At 42.4% G+C, this 24,079-nt stretch overlaps 2 protein-coding genes across 2 annotated transcripts in view; both read right to left on the reverse strand.

Moving 5' to 3' along the window:
* The window catches only part of Nmt (N-myristoyl transferase), a 50,727-nt gene extending 37,444 nt beyond the window's left edge, over positions 1-13,283 (reverse strand). Inside the window, exons 1-7 of the mRNA XM_084593520.1 lie at positions 12,937-13,283; positions 9,473-9,533; positions 7,696-7,843; positions 6,217-6,350; positions 5,737-5,828; positions 1,662-1,778; positions 910-1,080 (exon numbers count right to left, since the gene is read on the reverse strand). Of these exons, the coding sequence (XP_084449646.1) occupies positions 910-1,080; positions 1,662-1,778; positions 5,737-5,828; positions 6,217-6,350; positions 7,696-7,843; positions 9,473-9,533; positions 12,937-13,103 (890 nt within the window). The 5' untranslated portion in view covers positions 13,104-13,283. The remainder of the gene's footprint in view (positions 1-909; positions 1,081-1,661; positions 1,779-5,736; positions 5,829-6,216; positions 6,351-7,695; positions 7,844-9,472; positions 9,534-12,936) is intronic.
* An 8,256-nt stretch (positions 13,284-21,539) lies between these two features.
* Pgant9 (polypeptide N-acetylgalactosaminyltransferase 9) overlaps positions 21,540-24,079 on the reverse strand; it is a 146,133-nt gene continuing 143,593 nt past the window's right edge. Inside the window, exon 12 of the mRNA XM_084593521.1 lies at positions 21,540-23,144. Coding sequence (XP_084449647.1) covers positions 22,983-23,144 — 162 coding nt within the window. The 3' untranslated portion in view covers positions 21,540-22,982. The remainder of the gene's footprint in view (positions 23,145-24,079) is intronic.

A 24,079-nucleotide genomic window follows, 5' to 3' on the forward strand; every position in this document is an offset into this window, starting at 1 on the left:
AACACTAGACACAAAGTCTGAAAGCTATATATAACAGCCCATTTTTAATCAAACTGAAATGACCGCAGTTGTAAAAACTCTGCGCTGTTTACTTTTTCCGAAGTGAAAACGCAGTGCAATGTGCAGGTGACAGATGTGATTAGAGGTGCTGCTTTCCGGCGTTCAGTGACCTTTTTGCATGCTGCACACAATGAATCATTAATTGTGGGATGATAGAATTCCGTGCGGCGTCCATTATTTGGAGCAGCCATTTCTGGAGGCTAGGCGACATTGATTGGTAAAGTGTTTGGTTTATGGGCCATCGAACACAACAAGTGGTGTAGTATATAAGTACATTTGCTTCCCTAATTGATGCTGTTATTGTGAGAATACGACAACAAGCTACAGGGGTTTGTGAAACAAGTGAACAAAGCGGTTGACGAAGCTCACCAGCCCTGCTGCGAGCTTTGGCTGGCCTGGCTGCGAAAACCTGATACAGGAGGAGCCAAGCGAGTATTAACTAACAGCCACTTTGATTTTCAATATTACCATGTTTATTTTTGACACACTACATTACGATGTGGACAAGGTGGGCAAACAGGTACCACAGCCTTGGCTGCGTTGACTGTTATGTATGAAACGGAGTATAGAAGGATAGCGTTAGTACTGCAAAGCAGAAAACAAAAATTTGGATGAAGTTCATACTGTCACAAAAATATATAGCTGGCTAGCACCTCCATGACAGTAGTGTGAACAAGGCTTTTAAAGGAAAGTCTAAGCGTTTTAACCATCTTGCCTGGTGTTCTGTCACCTTGTAAAGTGAATGGTCTAGTACTAGGTTTTTCAATCTGCAAAATGTCCACAACCAACAAGACATGGCATAACAGCCTAGCACGACCATTTCATTCATGATGCCTCGTGTCAGCTCACCTGCAGGTTCCAATAGGTTTTGGCAAGACCACACCGGCCGTGTAAACAGCCTGAAAGATGCCACGTCGGTTGACCCGCCGAGTTATTTCACGAATCAACACTGGGGCCACTCGCTTGGATCGCAGCTTCTTGTGCACACACAGGAAGTTCACCTCAGCCATGCGTTGTATACTGGAAGCAACATGAGCAATCATGAATGTATGAACATGGCTAGACTTACAAATGCGACACTGCAATCACCACAAGTCAAGCAGTTTGTGCTGAGTGCAACATGATCGTTAAAGAACAGTTTATGAGAGAAGGGCCATAATGACCGGAATAATAATGCTAGGTAGCAGTGACTTCACACCTCAAGGGGAACATCCGTGCAAAACAATGAACAAAAAGAAAATACATTCTGCTTCACACCATTACCATGTGACAATGCCGGTACCTGGCAAACACTACTTTCAATATCTTTATGATTAGCTTATGCGGTATTTTTGAACGGATAAAATCCTTATCATCATTATTATAAGCCATAAACCGAACAAAGATGCAAAACCATGAACTCAATCAAATTTATTTATCTGAACTTAGAGTAGGAAAAGAAAACAAATAGTACACTTAATTCTCTCATAGGCCTTGCCACCCCTAAGGAAACAAAGGAAACAATGCATATGGCTACAACTTTACATCTAGGCAAGGAGAATGTGCTTCAAAAACATTGAATGAACACTTCCAGCTGAATGTCAACTGTGACTGCCACTCACTGGTTATAGATGCGTATTGTAGCTGGCACGGCACTGATGAAACCCACTAGCTTGTTGCTCTTGACAACACGAACACCGCAGTGCCAGTCAGCAGTCCAGCCAGGAGGCTGCAGAGCCCTACAAAAGACCAGAAACAAAGCAAAGGAGCAAACCTGCTCAGCCTCCTAAAGCCAAAAGTCACATGACTAGGGAACCAGGACATAGGCCACTACGTATTATGACTAGCTCTCTCTCACTTCCTTTACTAATGCAGAATAGTGTACAAACAGCTTAAAATGGGGTCTTCTAGTTGGATCCTTGGGCACCTACTGTATAAACCGGCATATATGCAGATTTGTTTTTCGCACAAAAAGCAAGATAAAGTAGCCCCTCATCTTACATGGGGGTCTTTAGTAGAATGCAAGGCACATTACGGCGACATGTGGCGAGCCTAATCATGAACAGACAGCCAAAGCTGTATCAGCAATCTGCAGTCACATTTTTTTTCAGTCTCTGGTGTGTCTAATAACCTATAATAGTATACAATGTTAGCATAGAATAGCTGCATGTGGAGGCAGTTTACAGGGGCTTTCCATAAAAATGTTGGTCTTTGCCAAAGCAAACGCCAGCATGGCCGCTCGCTCGGTGACAGTTAGGTGTTTCAGAAAAGAGCATGCAGTATTGGCGTGGAAAGGATCAGCTGTTCGCGTGCAACCTTTCAAGAAATGCTGTGTAAGAAACACATTGAATTGAACTCGATGACGCACTATGGGAGGTGGCGAACAACAAAGAGTCATCTTCCGACAGCTCTGCTGTAAGTTCGGAGTGAGATCATAGCTCCCGTAATGCAGGGACTCAACCAATGATTAAATAGATGCGCTTCAGCAAATTACAAAACTTTTTGTCTTCATTTCACTTCAAAGTAAGAGGGTTACCCTATATTCCCACTTGACCTATGTATGGTTTATACGATACATGTCATCAAAGAGGTTTTTAGGACCTATGAATTCTTCCTCCTCAACGACCTTCTTAAGTCTCTTGAATACACAGAGGCCATAAATTGGCTGCACATGCATACAACACAATCATGTCAGTTCAGTGACCTGTATATTTTGTAAGCAATAGTTTAAGAGTTGAACACAATGGCAGCACCGTGGCAGTTATTGCGTTGCAATACACCAAGATGCAGGTGAATGATTTATTGTTTTTGCGCATAATATAAAACAAACATCTGTGGTCTCGGTCAGTTGCACAGTATGCCTTCTGTTCCCACTGCCCTATGCTCAAGCATTTTCACTAACATTCAGTGAATCCCCCAACACAACCGTGAATGCAAAAATACAGCACAATTTTATAACAAAGCAACATGAAACGTCACGGAAACAAAACATTAAAAAAATAAAAAAGACTACAGGTTGCCGCATAGACTTTCCTCATGCTTCTAGAAAAAAAAAGGTGAAATGATCTGTCGGAACACTGCCCACATTTAGGGCAAGCAGTTCTGCAATAGTTTTTTCAAGTTTTTCAATAAAAGCTTTTTTATCCCCCTCAACCAAGCATCAAAATTAACGAGAGGGGGCGCTTTCCCAGAACGGTATTGAAGTTCAAGATGACAACGTCAATTTTCCCGCCAGAAAAAAAAAAAAAAAAGAGCACAGCACACATGAATTTCAAACTTTACTTATACAGTGAAACCTCGATATAACGAAGTCCTAATTGCAGCCAAAAATTTTGTTAAATCGCGAATTTCGTTACGTCGAGGATGCTATGTTTTAGCTGCCCAAATGAAGTAGCAGGTTTAGGAACACTGCTGGGCACATGTAAATTACGATTTCAGAAAATAAGCAAGAAATTCTGACAATACTAGCACTTGCAAGGGCACCGGAAGTTATTTTGTATATCAGAAGCACATAATGAGTGATAGCAAACGAACGTAAATGCATAATTTTTTGCGTGCGCGAAGAGCAAGCGTAGTGCCTAGTACACAAAGCTGCCGCCAGATATCGCCATTGGTATCATCATCATTCAATGTTTGTAAATCGAGACAAGTTAAGAGACAAGTTAATACGAGTCTCTAGATCAGGTGATCAAGTGACTTTCACGGGGATGCTGTCGTGTTATAGTGAACTAAATTTAGTCGTATGTCTGCATTGCCCACGCCGGCGCGACTACCTTGGGTGTGGCAGTCTTTACTCAGGTTTCATGTATGCGTACCATATTTACTTGCACAAGTGCCCACCTCCTACTTTTGCCACTGAGAAATTGAAAAACAAAAAAAATAGAGAAGAGAAGAGAAGACGCTAGTAGTTAGCTCGTCTGTCCGTTTTCGCGCCGTCGCAGTCCAGTGTATTTCTTTGGCAGCGCCAAGGTGCTGCGCAGCGAGAGCATCACGTTGTGTCTCTTGGTGCTAGCTCTAGCGGTAGGGTGAAGGAAGGAAGGAAGAGGAAGGGGGGGGGGGGGGACTTGACAGAGTACCAGAACACTATACCAGCAGCCTTGACAGGAGTGCTTGCGCTGGCTTGCTTGGCTTGTCCCGTTGCACAAGCCTGGTTTTCAAATATGTTCACTTTATCACGCAGTGATTAGGGTGGCTGCCATCGGTCCGCTACGACAAAATCATTGGAACGTGTGACAGCAGCAAGCGCCTTTTGAAGCGAACGATGCTAAGAGCCAGTGTCATGATTGCGGCTGACCTCATACTTTCTTTGATGATTGATGGCTGGAATGGACAAATTGTAAAAAAAGGAAAACAAAATCTCAATTTTTCTACATGCTAAATCCTCCCCTCAAACTCATGTCGGTTTTTCTTGAAAAAAAAAAAAAAGTGGGTTCATTATGCGAGTAAATACGGTATTTCCGGTTAGCACTTTGTCATTCTGGCTGGCCAGTTATGTCATGGCATGATGCGTGGGTTTTGTATGCACACGATAGTTGGCATGGCGGTACACCCATGTCATCATCATTTTGTTTCGCTCGCAGATTGCTGACTGCCGGCAAAATTAGTGTGTAAAAGGGCAAATGTAAAATGCGGTGTGTAAGGGTTGAAGTTTTAATTTGTCATTCAATTGTCAAGGTGGCTGCTGGTACATGCATGCGATGTGCGAGGGCTTCATTAAATCGAAAGTGTGGCATAAAATTACTTCATTAAATCACAAAAAAAAAAGAATACATGGTTTTCAATGGGGCAGAGATCGGGAAATAAAAAAAATTTGTTACATCAGGACTTTCGTTATATTGAGGTTCATTACATCGAGGGTCGACTATCTCATTGGGCCGATCGGGCCTAGAAGTGTGCGCCAAGATGTCAGTGAGCTGCAGCTGATTGTTCTCGCTATGTCTCCGCCGTAGATGCAAACTGATCGGCGCCTGTTGCCAGCATTTTCTCACAGTGCGCTATTTAACGCGTTACCAGATGTCTTAATTCATTTTGGTGGCAGCTCCCGCCTAGACATCAGCCATTTGTTTCTTTGGTTTTGCACGTCGTCTCGCCAGCCGTCAGCCTTTGGGCACGTGCTCATTCAGACTAGTCGGCGCCATACTGGTGCCATTTTTATTTGTGATGTTTTTGAGAGTTACTGGATTGGATTCTTAAATTGGATGGACTGGCAGTGTTGCCTTAGTGAGGAGCGTGCTAAAGGTAGGAAGCGGGGAAGTATGGCATGGGAGAAGGGGTAAGGAAAAGTGTAGAAATTAGCAAGCAGTGAAGTTAAAGGGGAGAGGGGCACCTGCACAGGTGGGGGTGCTTGCTCGGATTTTTAAGGTATGTGCAACAAACAAACAGAAAAGCTTGTTTGTTGCAATTTACAGACAGCATATTTAATATTAGGACATTTGTGGATGTAAAACATTTTTTTTTTGTGATAATTTTTGGCCAAAACATATAGTTCTGCAGTCTGCAGCAGTACTTAGAGCATCCATAACAACTGAAGTGCTTTTGAAAAAACTCACACAGACGATGACAGCAGCTCCAGGTATTTAAGTAAGAAACTCTACGGAATGCACAAAGGGAGTCTCAAAGTACACTCAGTGAAAACCATTTTCATTAAATTCACAGTCAAGATCTAAGCACTCAAATCAGTTGCAATAAAAGTCTTACCATTTGAGAAATTCCGGGGCGTAGTCAAAGCGGAACATGTTGTCATCATCTTCTACGTAGTTTTCATTGAGTAGTTGGTACAGCTCCTTGAGCTAGGATGCAAGAAATCATGCAAAAGAAAACAGGAAAGGACAGTGAGTGGGCTTATCACTAACAAAAGAAAAAAAAAAAAAAAGGGAAGCTTGAAATCTTCAGTAAACTAGCTTTTTGGCAAGTTGATATGAAATAATCTAGACCACAATGACATATTTAACAAAACTTCAAGCTGTTCAAATGCTGACACCGGCTTATTTTTACAACTTCATTACACAAAAGGAAGAAATATTCAGCCATCATGAAGTCAAACAGGCACAGAAAGCTCAGAAAGCAACATTTTTTTACAAAATGATGGAACTAAGGAAATAAACTAGCCTAAAGGTAGGCAATAAAATTATTGGTTGTCTACTGCCCATTTACAAGAAATGTCAGTCTTGCTCTTACTATGGCTGGATTGTTGATGTCGAGGGTGTCCCAGGTAAAGTCAGCAGGCAAGGAGTATGGCTGGTCTCGAATTTCATCAATTGACTTGCTTGACTCAATCGGCTCATTGACATCATTGGCACTTAGCTTCTCATCTGCAGGACAACAATGAAACAAAACAACTGCTGTGCCTACTCGCGCTGAACAAATACAAAAAGGAAACAACAATCAGGTAACTTGAGAATGCCTCACAATGATCCAACATTTCTGTAGCTTTCTAGCATGTGGCTCCAAAACATCAGCTGGTTGCAAGGAAAAGCAATGGTGAGTAGCCGCACAAGCTCTCAGCTTTCTTTCTTTTTTTTCTAAAAATACTACCCAACCAAAAATACAAGGCAGTGTGCATTCAAGACAACCCCCCCCCCCCCCCCCCCTTTTTTTTCTTCTAGCAACTTGGTATAAGAGCACCTTTCATGTGGAGCAAAGCATAAAGAATATGAAGTGGAAATTTCAAAAGGTTATTCAGCAAACAAGGGAATCCTAAACTTTTCTTTCTACAGAATGTGCAAAGTATTTGATTTCTTTTGTCTGAGGCCAAACAAGCTTAGACCAAGTGCAAAAACTGGCTACTTGCAGATAGAAGTTTTGATCACATACAATGCGGTCAGAATCTAGCATTTTGTGAATTACAAACACTGAAAAGAAACTAACCGTAGTGCACAAATGTGGCAGCACACAAGCTCTGCCAAGTAGACCATCATGAGGATATCAAATGGCTGATGCGTTATCACAAAGACAGGCAGCCAAACAAACAGGCTGACAGGCGATAACACTGCCGCCCTGCTATGGGGCAAAACTCACATGTCCACCCTAGCATGGTAGCAGCAAGCAGCAGTGTAGCGAGGCACAAGGGGCAAAGCAAAGCTGGTTAAAGGAACGCTGCAGACAACTGCATCCAATGTTTGTTCTTAGTGAAAAACAATCCTATGACTCTACTGGGCATGATGACTGATGTTAGTCTAGCAGCAAAAGATGCATTTATAGTAATCAGAAAAACAAGCATTTTCTTACTACTCGACTCAAACTAAACCAAAAAGCCCTCTATACCACTGTTCCATGTCAATAATGGTGTAGCCTAGTCTCTAGGGTCAGTGCAAAAAAACACTGTGCTGATGCACCAGTTCGCTCGCAAAATCAACTCGTGACTGAGACGGCAGTATTCAATTTTTCGGCCTTCTCTAGCCTATAAAGGCTCAGTTCTCAGTGAAAGTGGGGCCATCATTCATTAGAATGTGGTTAATCTATTAATATAGGCCCACTTCAATTTGTTCTCAGTGTCTTTTCAATGACGCTGGAGGAAAACAGGCCAGCCAGCAATAAAAGTGGCAAGCACATTTACTTGGAAACAGTAGTGCATGTACGATGCACGCATGCACACACAGATGAGTGAAAAGGGGGCCACAAAAACAAGCACAGGCGAACAACTCGGCCGGTGCTCACCTATCCTGGGCACAGGCTGTGTGCTCCAAAACTGGTAGTGCTTGTGTAGGGCTTCCTCAGGAGTCTTTGCAGGGCCATCATGCAACACATTTAAATTAAGCATCTCCATTGCCTTCTTAATGTCTTGTAGCTTGGACATGGGAAGGCCCTGCAAAGCCAGATACCAAAGAGAGTACACAATAAGTCACAGTGCATGCAAGGGATAACCCAATGCCCTCATCGCATCTAGAGGTCACATGCACCTGTCAGACCTGTCCCTGAGGTGCCATTACATGGAATGCAAAAAAAATGTACAGAAGATGGTAGCCAGCCAATACAAATTTGAGAGACCATCCATATTGTGAAACTGTCACTTGTCACGTTCAGAAATCAAAGTCTCTGCAGTAGCACAGCAAATGACCATGTCTCATGGAGCACTTTTCCTAGTGAATGGCCAGCTTGTTAAGCCTGTTTGAAATTGTGTATCAACACTGCAAAATGACTAACAAGATCACCCCCCCCCCTCCCCTTTTGACACTATCAACCGACTCGTTCTTAAAGAGAGTGCACCCTATATTTTCAGATTTTTTTTTTATTATTCAATGGAACGTTTGCTGTCTGAAGCGGAAGATTAAACAGCGGGTTTTTTTAGAAATGCTGCACAAAATGTTTACCAAGAATTTTTCTTTCAATGCAGATGTCCATTTTTATGTAGCCCAATGTTGGAAACCACAGTTCGCAAGCATGACGGCAACCATGCATTGGCAAAACTGGTATACTAAATACTAATATAAATCTCGCCTTTCAGACAGTAATTAGACATTTTTAGCACATAATGGTGACTATATCAGTTTCACCACTTAAAGCTGTTACATCGAAGGATGTATGCCTTGATAACAACAGTTTTAGTGGACCATCGTTTTCACATTGTTTAAGAAAGTCAAAATGTTCCAATACCAACTACAAAGGAAGGCTAAAACCCCATCATCCACAAGGCAAAAGAAACATTATTTTTTGCTGAAGGGTATACTGGAGAAAATGCAAAATGTAATAGGTCAAGCAATCCTGCAAAGAAAAAAAAAAAAAATCAAACCCAAGACACTGCGAACTTAAATAAACAGCCATATTTTCCTGAGAAGTGGTCAGGGACGGACTACATTGATAATGGCAGCGTTTCACTTCAAGGTGGCACTCCAGTTTGATGCAAATTTTACTGCCAAATTAAAATTCCTTGTTTTCAGAATATTACATTGCTCAATCTGTACAATATGAGGCAAGATCCATTTCTGCAATTATCTCATGACACGTTTTGGCCAGTGTTTGATATGACAAAATGCCTTAACACAAATCTAAAAGCATGCTTATGATTAGTATTACAGCATTGCTCACAATCATGAAGTACCTCAAATATATGCACTGCCACAATGAATAAGGCAAAGTTAGAAACTGAACCCTGTAGAGGCCATTATGAGAATAGCCCACATAAGGTATGGAGAAATTTAAATTTTCTTTAATGCGTAAAAGATGTGTCGACCAAGTTAAAAACAAAAATGAAAGAAAGAAAGGCCAACTTCGACAGCAACAATCTGGTTTAGACATGAATAGAATGTGTTTGACAACTGATCTAAGGAAATCTTTCAAAACTAGTGCACTCAAGAAGACAGCAACAACAAAGCGCTAAGCACCTAACTTTAAGCAAACTATATGACACATTTGATCAGGAACAAGGATGTGTAAGGGCTACTTGTTACAGCAAAGGTTTTGATACAAAGCAGAAGTTTAGAGTTGCAGCACTTACTTTTAAGTCGTCTGCTTCTGTATAGAGGCCACTTTTGTCTTTACTGGTTTCGTTTGGTGTACTGCCAAAAAATACACAAATTCATGTACAACACATGTAGTGAGGAAAGTGGGCTTCTTGTTTTTGCACAAAAAGGCTTCCTTCACAAAGCACGGTTTCCATAAAAGGACGTTTGAATCAGTAGCAAATATATAGAAAAGGCTGGTCGATGTTCAATAAGAGGGCACATCTCACTACAAATCAGGCCCACCACTCTCAAGAATGGCCCCAGAAAAACACACGTCTACTTGCATAACATTCCAAATGCCCCAAGAGGTATTTGTGCAATTTAATGGTCTTGCTAGCCAAAACCATTAGTACATAGCTCAGAGGGATGCTAGAGTGCATTAAGCATAGCTAGATAGGAATATATGTGATCAAAAAGGGTAATAAACCACCTTTACTGAGAACAGCGCTTGAATAAGCCAGAAAGCTACACAAATGATAGAAAGATATGTGGCAATATTGGTCGTGAATTCCGTGAACTGTGACCAGTCGAATGCGCTCTTGACAACTGGTTCAATGACATATCACGCAACACTACATCAACAGGCAAGCACTGCAGGAGAGGTACAAGCCGCATAGAAAGTGCTCCTAGATGCAGGAATGCACTGTCACATTGAATTCTTGCATCTAGGAGCACTTGCCATGGGTGGAAGCAGGCTCGAGAATTTTGTAAAGATTTGTAGCACTAAAATGAGTTTTGGAGCATTCTAATTATGCTGTTTCTACGGTCAAATGCCTTTTATGATTGCAATTTTCTATCCCTGACACAAAAAAAGCAATATGATTCCTTTTTATTCAACAATCAATGCTTCGCTGACTACACACGCATCTCTGAGAACACACACGCACACAAAAAAAAAGAAACATGTACAGGTATTTAAAATATCATAGCTGAGCTGAGCAACAACTTGATGAAAAGTTCGGCTAAAAGCCAGCTAATTTGACATGACAGATTCAAACATGGAGTCTACTACTTTAATATGCTCAATCCCCATCACCAGTTTGAGCTCACATTGAATTTAACATTTAGGAGTACATTGCATGTTCTTTGATCCTACACACAATACTGAAGGGTGGCCCTTTGTCTTCACCTTCTTTACGTCACTGCCTTTTGCTAGTGGCTCCTCCTGTTTTCTTGAGCGACGATAGAGCTTCTTCGATTTCATTATGTTGTCAATAGGCTCTGTATGGCTTTCTAACGCCTTTGATATCATTTCTAGTGATTCGTGCCTACATCAGACTCAGAATAAAAGTATGCTTATGTCTGATGTAGATTTGACATGCTTGTTACTGACAAAGGGTTGTTGCTGTTTTCAAAGCAAAAAGCATTGAAACAATGTGCAGTTCTTTGTAGACAGACAAGTTTGCTAACAGCTCGCAGTAAATTACAGTGTCAGCATCACTCACTGCTCTTGCTTCTCTGTGCACAGAGCATTTTTTCACAATAAATTCCCTCTAATCACTTGCATAAGTTTGCTTGCGAAGTAATATTTACTATGTGCCGTGCTTCCTAGTTTATGAATATTTTGTATATATTAAGATTAGCGTGAGAAGCGTTACACATCTGGCACAGGTGCGCTATCATCTTTTCCACAACAGTGACCCCATAGTGTGGATGTGCACCTCAATATGCCATCAGATTGCTGTGTTTCTCACGGTCACTTAATCTATTAAACTGGATGGGATTGCGATTTTCTGTAGGCACTACAATGATCCAGTGAGCAGCAAAAGCTCGTATTCTGCTAAATTTGATTGCAAAAGATTAAGCCAGCTGGTTTGGGGCAGTTTAGTCTAATATGTGATTTGGAGCAATGTGGAGCATGACAAGCCATTCAGAGCACAGTGAAGCAAATGGAGCAGCACTTCGACCCCTGACTGTTACTTGCTTCCCAAGTTATGCACAGCAGTTTCCAGAAGTGCAAACCAAATTTTCAGGATCTGGTTGAATGATGAAACCGTAGTGTCTTAAGAGGACAGGATGTAGCACACAGCGCGGCACAGAGTATGGAAGCGTTAGTTGTTGACCTGTCTTGTAGCTGATTAGTAGGTGAAGCAGTTTCATTTTTTACTAGTTTTCTCTCATTTAGCAGAGCACATCAAATCATGCTCGGGGAGTTTTGTCGGATTACCCGAGATGCACACACTGTGAATGGCAAGAGGAACAGAGAGCTTGATTTGCAATTTTCCCTGCAAGGGAATCATCCTTTTATACAGAAGCAGCACTGGTAGAGTCTTCGAAGGATTACCCAGCAGTCTAATGTAACTTGCTTGCTCCCCTAAAACTCCCTTTCAAATTAAATAATGCCTAAGGCCACATGGTGATGTTCATAAGCTTTTGTATCGATTAACCTGATGAAACTATATTTACGGCAAACAGAGCGACAGCCTTCAAAATTTGTTTGTGATATGGCTGTTGATGTAAAAAATATGCAAATATCTCAAATGGCTCTGCAGGATTGTACAGAACAATCTACAGCTGTGCAGCCCACAAAACAACCTACAAGATTCTTCTTATGGTCTGAAATTTCAGTAAATGACAACTCTGGCATTGGCCACTGATAGAGAAGGCAGAGATATTTCACGAGGGCATTTTGATAGCTGGCAGTACCTAAAATGGGATGAAACCGTTATCATGTGAGCAAATTAATGTAAAATACCTGTGTACTCCACACTTGCTCCCTCCAGTGTGATCGAACCATGCTAGTCTGCTGCACGTAGTTAACCGGCGTCTATCTGTTATTTTAACACACAGTGCACCACAGAATGTAAGTATACGTGTGAAAAATGCACTCCATATTTACGTGCCCATCAAAAGAGAATCTTCAAGAACTTCGCATTAATGGCAGAGCCACAAGCAACCGCGAACAAACGCAACGCTGCCAGTCATCCGCAGCTGCGAGGATTGTGATGTTAAATAAATATGACCCAGAAATAAGGGAGGAATGAGTCTTCAGCAAGGCACGAGGGCACTTGTGCTTTGGTGTTACAATGAGTTCATATATTGGCGTAGAAATGCTACGCGCCGGCCCGCGCACATGTAAGGAATATAGTAATTGTTTATTGTTTATACAACACTCGTGATCATGGGCTATTTGATAAAACGAAAGTGCTGACTGCGATACACACGTGAGCAAACGGCGCCGCAAACGGTTTAACGCAATTATCGACTCGCACCTAGTCGCATGACACGCTGCCAGCTCTCAAACAGCGAAAATTCAGTTTGAATGCGTGACAAAGTTAAACGTAGCTCGTCTAGCCACCAAGGCGTGAAAGATGCGCAATACGGTGAAACGCGTGCGACCACGCCGCCCAACAGATGATCAGCCACAGCGTGCGGAGTCATGGCACCGACACAGTGCCACCACCGATCTCACACCAAAACTCAGGCGAAATCGAGCGAGGGCTTTGCACCAGCCCACCTGTTAACACTCTCAGAGTCGGCACCAACTTCCTCTTTGGCCACTTCCCCGTTGGTAGGGGGGCTCGGCGACTGCTCGCCCTCGCATGATTCGCCGTCTCGGCTGGCGTTCTCCATGGCCTCCCCGTTGCGGGCTCCACCCCGATCCTCGCTCGGATGAGACAGCATGCGGGCGTCTAGTGTGTCCAAAAGTGTTCGACTACTGTCTCACCAACCACACAAACTTTCTCACAACATCATAGCCTTGTGGAGTTATGAAGGCACCCAGTAATGAACCCCGAGGAAACGAGCGCAGAAAAAACACACAGGGTATCGATAGCGATTAAACATGGAAGGACAAGCGCAATCAGCCAGAGAATTGTGCATTGACCGCAGTTTAGTATAAAAATTTATGGATTACATTACATGTATAAATAACTAGTTGGCTACTTAAAACGTTACTTTTATATTTTAATAATATGTTTAAATTACTTTTAAATTGTTGTTACTATTATTTTTACTACTTTTGTTTAGCAGACTGCCGAAGTTTCGGAGGTTTCGGTACTCGCGTAAAGTTATAATTTTTGTAATGCATACAGTTAAAATAGGATGTAGACGTATTTCAGTATAGTGCAGACAAAGTTACCTCTTGAAATGGAACAATAAAGCTTCGGGCCATGGGCGACATCACTCGAAGTTCAACAAAAAAGTTCCGTGTCGACGCAATACATGCTGAACGCTCAAGGAAGTACAGTTCTCAAGCAAGCATCTTTGTCAGAGTTGCTAAATGTGGGCCCCTAACTGCTAAGAAACGCAGCCAGTTCAATCCAGGTCCTCGTTAAACACAACCAAACCTCCCAAGGATGCCCTCAAGTGCTACCTCAGAGCCGCTTGAGCGAGTCGAAAATTCCTGAAATCGCAGCTAAAAATGTCATATCAAAGTAAAATATATATTGGGGTATTATGCTGAAATAAATTCGTTTATTTCACGCACGCAGTTCAAATTATATCAAATGAAAGAAATTTTTGTACAGTATGAGTACAGAATTTAATTCTAACAAAATGGTCAGTGTTCATGCAGGATGTACATATTAAAATAAAGCTGATGTTTAATCATACAAGACTATCCACTGCATAGATATGGCACGGCCGTTCAATGGAGGCGCACTCCATTGAGCGGCCGTGGATATGGTGAGTAAGATTATTATTGCAGCCTGGACCCCTTAGGGGTTATTTTTCGCATACTATAACTTGTCCGTTTATTTTCGGTACATCGTAACGTTTCAGGCAAAAAATTGAAATGGGTGCAATTGGGAATTCAGATCAGAATCAAATAAGCTCAATAAAACTCGTGAATCTATTTGTATTTCGATGTCAGCTCGCACATATGTTAAAGAAACCCCGTTGGCCGAAATTATCTGCAGCCCTTCATATATGGCATCTCTCATAGCCTGATCGAGTTGCTTTAATTGATACATATAAACGAATATTCAGTTGATCCCTAGCTATCACACTGTGCAAACAGCAGATATTTCGGTTCTTGTAAATACTGCCAGCTTACCAGATTGAGTTGCTTGATCATTTTCACGACATGATTGCATGCAGTTGTCATTAAAAACATTAACATTACTGAGGGGTAAAAATTTCTATTCATCTGCCTCATTTTTTGTTTTCGAATCTTGTGAGACACAGTTTCGATTTCATGTTGTCGAACGAAGGTTCCGATTATAGTGAACTAGAATTTTAGCACACAGTTCTGATGTAAACATATGTGATCATGCGACACTTACAAAAGCTCTAATATATTCGCTGCTTTGTAGCTTTAATTTGCGCAAACTCTCGTGGTAAGCTGCTTCTGAAGCCGGAATGACAGCAACTGACACTCGTTTTTCTGAGCCTCACGTGATCTCATACTAACTTGTTACATAATTAACTTTGCTTGGCATTGTGGCAGAAGAAATGCAGTTATTTACTGAGCAGAGGCAAATTTAACACAGGGATACATGCTCGATCATTAATCCCCAAATTTAAGCCTCTTATATAACACATAACCATAAGAATAAAGAAATAAACTACGGCATTATGTGAGAGACCCCCAACATAGATGCTATGCTTTACTTATGCCATACGAGTCCAGAGTTCGGTTCCCATCTCACCCGCCTACTTCAAATACTTGTCACAGTTGGCAGCCCGTTCCAGCATGCTCATGTCATGCGCTCTCGTGATGCCACACAAGCTGCCAGACAATGTGCCTGACCACGTCACTTACCAAATACTACCTGCCAGAGGCAAGCCCGTGACTTTTTACTCATAATGCCGAAACTGGATTTTCTAGAGCCTGGCACAGAACTAGGTTCATTGAACAGATATGGCAAAAACCTTTGGTCCTGCACTGGACATAGTAATGTTATTGATGACGTGAAGACACATTCAATTTAAGTTGTGTTTAGCAAGCCAAATTCTTCTTTTTAACTCTCCTAGAAAATCTGCAAAATATTTGAATGGAACATTCTACCCAGTTTCTAACACTCCATTTAAGCTGCACCGCCTTATACTGCTGTCCTTATTTTTGCAGCCTCAATGTAGACAGTGGTGTTTAAAGGGCAACTTCAGCATTTTTTTGACTTCCTCTAACTTTACTGACTTTACAAATGTGTTCTTTCTAGATTTCTGGAGACTGATGCCAAATTTCGCAGCAGTTTGATGCTTGATTGTAGCACAAATTCTAAATTTCACATTTTGTTGCCTCAATGAGAGAGTTCTAAGGTCAACATTCAGTGTGACATCACTGGATGGGTAGCCATCTATATTCGCTCTGCATTTGCTGCAGGACAAATATTTGAGCTTGCTTTTTTTTTTTTTTATCATATTTCAGACAAATAGTGGCCCCCCATTCCTCACTCACAGTTGCCAGTTTATCTAACCAACACGCACAGGACAGATTTTTGTCTGATGTCATAGGTTGGCAGCAACATACTTTCAGTTTCAGTTTCTTGATTTTTGCTCTTTTAAAATACTTCATGGCATTTTCAAAAAAGTTTTTTTGTACCTGAGATAAGGTGCTTAGGGAATGGTAATGTGGTTATAAGCTTGGAGTAGCCCTTTAAGGTGTTAGCATAGATCGACGTCCCGTTCTCCAGAAAATCCGGCATTGGCATAGCGAGAAAAAAGAAAAAAATTGGAGGCTTATCAAGGTTAAGCCCAGTGGATGCGAAGCATGTTAAGCAGCTGCCTCAGTGTGGATGGGGCTAAGTAACGGAGACGTGGTTTTAGGTTAATCGTCGTAGGCATCTTGACCGCATACACGCCCGGCGCAAAGACGCTGGCGCGGTTGCGGGCACAGAGACGCGACGGCGGGTGCGCGCCGTTTCATCTCTGGCGTGACGTCACATATCACGTGATGCAGCGATGGTGGCGCCGCCGCCGCGTTGCGCGCGACGGCGCGAACCGAAGCGTGGAGGCCTCCGCCGGGCGACGTCCGACGGCGCGATACGAGGCCCCATCTGCAGCCGGTGTGACGTCATCATGTCACGTGACCCCACTTCAGGGTCAATGGTGGCCACCACAGGGCGTCGCGCGAAGGCCTGAAACCTACGTTAATATGCTTCGCATAAAAAAAACACGAGCATGCTTCTGGCCGGTGGTAGTTGGCAGGTGAGATGGCCAGCCATTGATTGTTTGGTGGGTTGTGTGGCATCACAAGGCCACACGATATGGCCCAGTTCGCTAAAGCTCCTTTGAGTAGTAAGAGTACCTTTAGTATGTGTCAGGCGCAGCAAAGCTGAGCGGTCTCTAATTATTGCTGTTTTTCTTGACGTTAAAGGAGCATTTGATAATGTCACGCACGAGGCAATTCATTCAGCCTTGCGTTCAATTGGCATTGCTGGACGAATGTATAACTGGCTTTCTGACTATCTTCGGGATAAGACCATTTACATGTCAATGGATCAAGGTGACACGTCCTTACATCATGTGTCTCGTGGCGTTCCTCAGGGAGGGATTTTAAGTCCAACCCTCTTCAATATATCTCTTCTTGGTTTGGACAGGTCCTTGCCACCTACTGTTCAAATCTCCCTCTACTATGGTGCTCCGGAAGAAACAGGCGCATTGTGCATGCTCGGCTACAAAAAGCAATAGTTGGCATTGCATTATTTTTAAACAAGCGAGGTCTTGTTATATCTCCAGAAAAGTGCGCAGCAATTTCATTTTCACGACGTGATCTCTCCCGTTATGTACTGAAAGTTGCTGGCACTCCTATACCGTATGTCAACCATCAAAAATTTCTAGGTGTGACCTTTGATAGGTCCCTTTCATGGTCACCACACGTTCAACAACTTAAGACCAAACTCTCTTCATACGTATCTATATTCCGTATGCTCTCAACGACCAGAAGAGGCTGCTCTACCGATTCCTTATTACGGCTTTATGGAGCACTTTGTGAAGGTCTTCTGCGTTATAGCCTCCCTGTTCTTCAAGGCCTCTCGCAGTCAAGCATTAAACTACTTGAAGCCATGCAGGCCAAAGCTTTGAGAGTGTGCCTTGGTCTTCCAAAAAACACTTCCACAGTGGGCACTCTGGCGGAGAGCAGACGTCTATCTGTAACTGTGCTGATACCGCAGGAGCTGCTTCGCGCCCAGCTGCGCTTTGCACGTGAACCTACCCACCCGTTTTCAGAGCAAAGCATGACATCACTCTCCAATCTACTGCCTGCGCAATATCAACGTGCAGTACTGTCATCTTTCCCACCATGGAGGTTTGCTTCATGGCAAATTTCGACAACTATACCTGGCATCAAAAGAAAAGCCCACACCCCAGGACCCGCACTTAAATACTTCGCCCTTGAGCACATCTGTGCACGCTACAGTCATCATTGCCACATCTATACTGATGGCTCTGTCACAGCTATTTCTTCATCCATCGGTGTGTGGATACCATCAATGCACACCACAATCTCGGCAACACTCAGTCATCGCACTTCAGCTGTGGCTACTGAGTTAACAGCTCTGAGAGAAGCAATTATATATATTCTACAACAACGCCCTGCAGCATGGCTTATCTTCAGCGATTGTCGCGCTGCACTACAATTGCTTAAATCATCAAGAATTCAGGAAGAGCTCGTCATTGACACAAATAAGCTACACACAGAGGCCTATGACCTGAGTCACAGCATTGTGCTACAGTGGTTACCTGCTCACTGCGGCATCGCGGGCAACGACCTCGCAGACGCCGCTGCAAAAGAACTAAAAGATTCCACAAGGACAATTTCAATACCATTTTCACGAAGAGATGCAGCAAGACTTGTAGCAACTGAATCGTGGCGATTGCAACGCTCTCTGTGGTGTGACCCGAACCATCAATATCGACCTCTACACCGAATAGATCCCACTTGCGTCTTTCGAATTCCTCACAATTTGAACAGGTGGCATCGAAACTGTCTTCACAGAATCCGCTTAAATGTGTCATACACAAACTACTTCCTACATAAAATAGGCATAGCGAGCAGGCCTCTGTGCTCTACATGTGATGTGTGTGAAAATTTTGAACATTTGGTAACCTCCTGTCAACGGTTTACTGCACATCGCAGGACACTGCGCAATAATTTAAGCTTACCTAAAGAAACAGCCTTGCGCCTTGAACATGTCCTGGGTCCTTGGTGCGACGGATCGTCTGCTGCGCGAGCTACCAAGGCCTTACTAACTTTTCTGAAGGACACAGGGTTGATTAATACCCTTTAAAACTCATCTGTGTGTGATTATGTGCGTATGAAAGTTAACTTTTCTTAAGGACACAGGGTTGATCAATACCCTTTAAAACTCATCTGTGTGTGCTTATGTGCGTGTGAAAGTGTGCGACACCGATTCTCTTTTTTTCTCATTTATTTCCCCTTCCCCTCCCACAATCTGTCACCCTCATCCCTCAACCCTCATCAGGAGTAGCATGCTAGGCTTACCACCAGGCAGACATCTCCTGTTGCCATTAAAATATATCTCTCTCTCTCTTTAGTATGTCTTTTGGGATAGGAGGAGGAAATGTGAAGTGAAACCAGAAACCCTGGATACCAAGCCAGACTCGCTACATCGAGGCCATGCAGGCATGCCCATAAGGCTAGGTTAAAGAAGGCTTTTCCATCAGCACTAGGTGGCTTTGTACATAATGTGGCAGCTTGACTATAGTAAAGAGTATACACAAGACAACAGAGGTATAAGTTAAGAAATTAGTGATTAAGCAAGAGCATGGCCACACTGGCACCCACAGAGAGAGCTGCAGATAGGAGTCCTGGGAACAGACGGAAACATTGCTTTCAGGCTTGAGAATGTTTTCTCTTAAGGCCTTTCATGCAGCTTGAGTTTAGTACATTTGGTACAGACAAGTTTTTCAATTGTAAGAGGATTGAAAAAAAGACATTTTGTGTCTCACAATTTCTCAAGAACATATACTGTTCACTTACCTTTTTGCATCATTCTTAAGCTATTAGTGCAAGCTTGTGCAATACCTGTATGCTAAAAATTCATCCTTGAGGCATATTAGAAAAATTGCTCAGCATTTCTCAAAGAAAGCGTATTCTCCCTACCTCAAAGCTGTGAGTAATGGATACTCCAAGGATGTTCTGACAAGAACTGAGAATGTGTGAAAAGAACTTCGCCTAACTAAAACTGAACAGCCACCCACATATGTCAAAGTATCTACTATAGGCAACCAGTTGCAGATATCTATTGGTGGGTAAAATGCATTGTTGCACCTTTCATGCCCTGTTCCAGCCAAATTACAAAACATTTTTCAGATATGCATAGTTATCCTAGGACACCTTCTAAACCCAGCCCCAGAAACACCACACATAGGTTATTTGTAATATAGTAGCTGTCACAACAGCTGCTTACAACTCTAATGTTAACAGACCAGTGGCTGATGGAAACTAACTCTAAAAAATAATCAACACAGGTAAGAGTACGGGCACATAGTAATATGCCAAGAACAAGCAGCCAATTTTGCTATTCACTCCACATAGTTTCCATCTCTCGCTCCTGTGAAAGTATTACTGCTCTAAAGTAGTCTATAATGTATTTAAGGGGACAATTCTGCACCATCTGAAATTTAAAAAATAGCAATCCATGAAGGCAGAAGGCACAGACTGGACTCCGCTCAGGCTAACAAAATGGTGGGCTGTGTATTTTTGACTACTGCAGAGGGAATTAGCTTTATATTCTAGGACGTGTTCATCAAAAGATAGCTTTCCACTCACCACTGACATTTCTTACATGTGCATCAAGAGCCAAATACACAAGCGAAATGTGAAGGCAGAAATTTAAGAGTATAACAAAAATGGCTGAACTAAAGATGGATAATGCAACGGGCTATGAGAGAGAAAATGATAGCAAGTTAGCAACATTAAGGAACAGAAATAAAGTAAAGTGGGCGAGAGAACAAATGCGAGTGACCCTATGCAGAAAAGATTTTAAGAAGCGGTAGGTGGGCAGATTAGATTCGGAAGTTCGCAGGGGTAACATGCCCACAAGACCGGGTAATTGGAGAAATACTGCAGAGGCATTTGCCCTGGAGTGGGCTTTGTCAAGCCGAAGATGAAACAAGCAAAAAATGACCTGCTGTTCCTAGCTCCTTTTTAAGGGCATTTTTGCAATAAAACAACATTGCAATTAAAGAAACAGGAGCTTGATACTTGTGGCCCTACTGGCTCTTGTGTCTGTGGATCAGGAGTTTCACAATGTGCGCATAATGCAGTTCTTAAATTTTGCAAATTGAAAGAAGGAATCTGCAATACTGTTCAGCAAGATGGCTCCAACAGGTTAATGCATGTGATCCTCTGCATAGCAGTGGCTGCCGAGATGCTGATTCTTGCTTCGGTGGTTCACGTTTTGTGTTGCACAGTTTTGTATCCACTGGCACTTCTTTTATTCCCTTCCCTGCTCCTAAGAATCCTTGCTCCTTTTACTATCTTGCCTCCTTTTTCAACAACTCATTCCACATTCTTAACGCAATTGCAAGAACTTTTTCTAACTGCTGCATGCCGCATGCTTCAAATAAGCAAAAAGGGGTTGTCGAGAAGTTCGCTTTTCCTGGCATTTAAAAAGTCTGGTAGATGAGCTCTTTGCGGGGTTCTCAAAGAACAGTAAAAAAACATTATTGCCATGTTAGTGGTTGGCTCCATATGCAATGCAAAGTGCTTTCTGAAGCCGATTATTCAAGAAAATGTTTTGTCCTATTCGTGCCAGTATAATATTGCTTTCAACTGGCAGTAATTATCATGACATCATAAAAACCCGTTGCCACAGCTGGAGTGCGTGATACGAAGCTTGCTGGAGCAGATGCGGGAGCAAGCATGTCAGGTATTAATACAACTTCATCTGATACCAGTTTCTATGAATCAAAGGAATTGAAATGATTTAAGAAACCACATCTTCACCTTTCTTGCTGATGAAAATAAACACAATACTATAAAAAAAAAACAATGTGGCTGCTAAGTATGTTAAAATCTGCTGTATTTAATCGAATAGTGGGAAACCAGGGGCTTTAACTATGGATATAGTTGGGCAGTGGCCAATAAACTGATCGGTACCAGACAGCATGCATCAGTCTTTACTAGGCAAGAAGTCTCTTTGGTGTGCCATGAACATTTTCACAGGATTTTATTGATAAAAGAATTTTTTTTGTTGCAAACTTTACTTTTCATAAGGCACGAGTCTCATTTACTTGAGTGCAAGGTAAGCATACACACACAAGTTCACTTTCTTAAATTTCAAAGCCACCTCCTTGTACAGAGATGCACACAGACCCAAAGAAAAAGAAGTAGAAAAACTGGAATGCACGAACTGACTAGAAGAGATGGAATGCAACGAATTATTACAGGAAAGAATCACAACAGATATAACATGGCAGATGCTATATGTCAATAAAAAAAAATTTAAACCCACACCACCTTTAAAGAAGAAAAGCCTAAAGGAACAGTTTTACCAAGGATGCTACATATTAGAATTAACACACAAAAAACTCAACCCCCCAAACACCCTGATGGAGTAAACACTGCTCCTGGCTTCCAGGCCATTCCAGTGAGTCCAGTGAGGAGACCCAAAGCCCACAGTACATAAGCGCACATTGATGACAAAAAAAAAACCTCATGGCTATAAACTCTGGCTGCACAACTCTCAAACGGCTCACGTGGTACAAAAACATGTGCTTTCATATTGTGTGTGGTGAGACCAGAGAACCACTTGTAGTGTGCAGCTAAGCTGCTGGCAGCACATGGTACACACACACAATTTCTCTGTGAAAATACACCTTCAACAAAGTATTAAATTTGTTACAGTCTTTGCTTTGCAGGATGTCTTGGCGATAACAATGTGCTTCAGTCTTTGCAGCTGCAAAGGCATCATTGCAAACAATAACAGCAGCAACAATGAGACAAGAGTCAATAGGTAGGGAAAAAAAAAAAAAAAAAGAACACTGCACTCATCAAAGCACAGATGCAATGAGGCACAGTTGGCAAAGCACTGACCGCCAATCAGTTGGGAAGCATACTGCAATCCCTGTTTTGATTCTTGGCACTTCTTAGTGGTGCTTGGCAGAGTCTTCACTCAATCCACCAACTTGCAGCACAGGATTGAACTGTGAGGGTTGCAGTGCCGGCCTGGTGCAATCTTTCCCAATCTTGGCTGCAACCTAAACTCCCTTCCATCTCCATTCACAAGAATTCAACGACGACAACAGCAACAAAAAAAAAAAAACAATTGAAGAAGCAGTTTGTGGCAACTAAAGGCCTGCATTCAGCAGTCACCGAGCTGGGGTGAACAGGTGAAGGATGGGTTCTACTGTCGAACAGAAGGGCAAACCGGGCACCCTCTGTGAAGGCTTAGCTGAGATGATGACATGATCGATGACTGATGCACTATATGGTAACTACTATCGCACCATGAGTCCATTGTTAGCACAGACTTGTAACTTGCTTCACTTCCTTTTGTTCCCTTTTGATGTTCACTTTCTGCACAGGCTTCATGAAGTCCCATCATGTGAGGAATCCCTCAGAGCAGCTGCTGGGTTGCCAGGGTCTGTGGCAACCTAGTAACCCCGCCTGGGGATCTTGATGGCCTTGGTCTTGTTGTAATTCTGGAATACCCAGCTCTGTCTTAGACTGCCTGAGCATATCTCCATGCTCACTTTCTGGCGGTCCTCGGACATCTCCAGGCACTTCCGGCTACTACCATGCTGAACAGTACCACTCTGCAATGTTCAAGAGGGTAATCCCGCATCAGAAAAGTGAATGTCATATTCATCCATTCATACAAAAAATGCAGTGAGAACTTTCATCGCCACAGTTACTGCAGGCACACAGGCACCTCCTTTGTCCTCAGACAACTAAAGGATGCAACCAAGAAACTGCTACATGAAATAAATAATTAAGGGGTCACTCAAGCTTCGTTTTAAGAGTAGATACGAGAGTGCTTTACACACCGCCTTTTTAATCTGAGACTTTTATATTTTTTTGTTTAGGTTGGTCTTGAGGGAAGAAGGCACAGCAGCTGTCTCACTTCTCAGTGGACACCAGCATTTATCTGAGGTATGTATGTCATTGGATTGAATCCATATCACAAATTAGACTCCAATTTGACTAGCAGACGGATGATGAAAAGGAAGCGAAATGTTATGACAACAACCTGAACACTACGAATGATTGCATCATAATTTTTATAAGAAATTGTGGGCGTATCTTCTCTGACACCGTTTTTCTCTGTTCTGGGTTAAGACAACGGCGATACCATTTTGATAGAATGAGCACTTTGCGTAGAACTGTGTGAACCCCTTTGGGTTCATCTGGCAAAATAATCGCAAAACAAACAAGTTTGCTGAGCAGTTCTTGGCAAGACCATATGCAACAGATAACCCTCTGCAAGAGAGTACAATTAGCATGCATAATAACCTTGTGCAACAATGAATGCGCTACAACTGTGCATAGATAAATGGAAAGATTATGTACAAACTGACCTTGCCTATAAAGTTGAAAACATTGGTAAACTAAGAATCTCATTTAGTCAAGGTTCCTATGTTTCAGTTAAAAAGAAAAAAAAAAAAAACAACGAGCGGCTTGAGCTGGCAGCTCCTGCCAAATGTAATGTCGGGAAACCCTCGAGCCACTTTGTACTCTACCATGTCAGCTG

This window comes from Amblyomma maculatum, chromosome 2 (assembly GCF_055883805.1).
Source record: "Amblyomma maculatum isolate TAMU_Amacu chromosome 2, ASM5588380v1, whole genome shotgun sequence".
NCBI lineage: Eukaryota > Metazoa > Arthropoda > Arachnida > Ixodida > Ixodidae > Amblyomma > Amblyomma maculatum.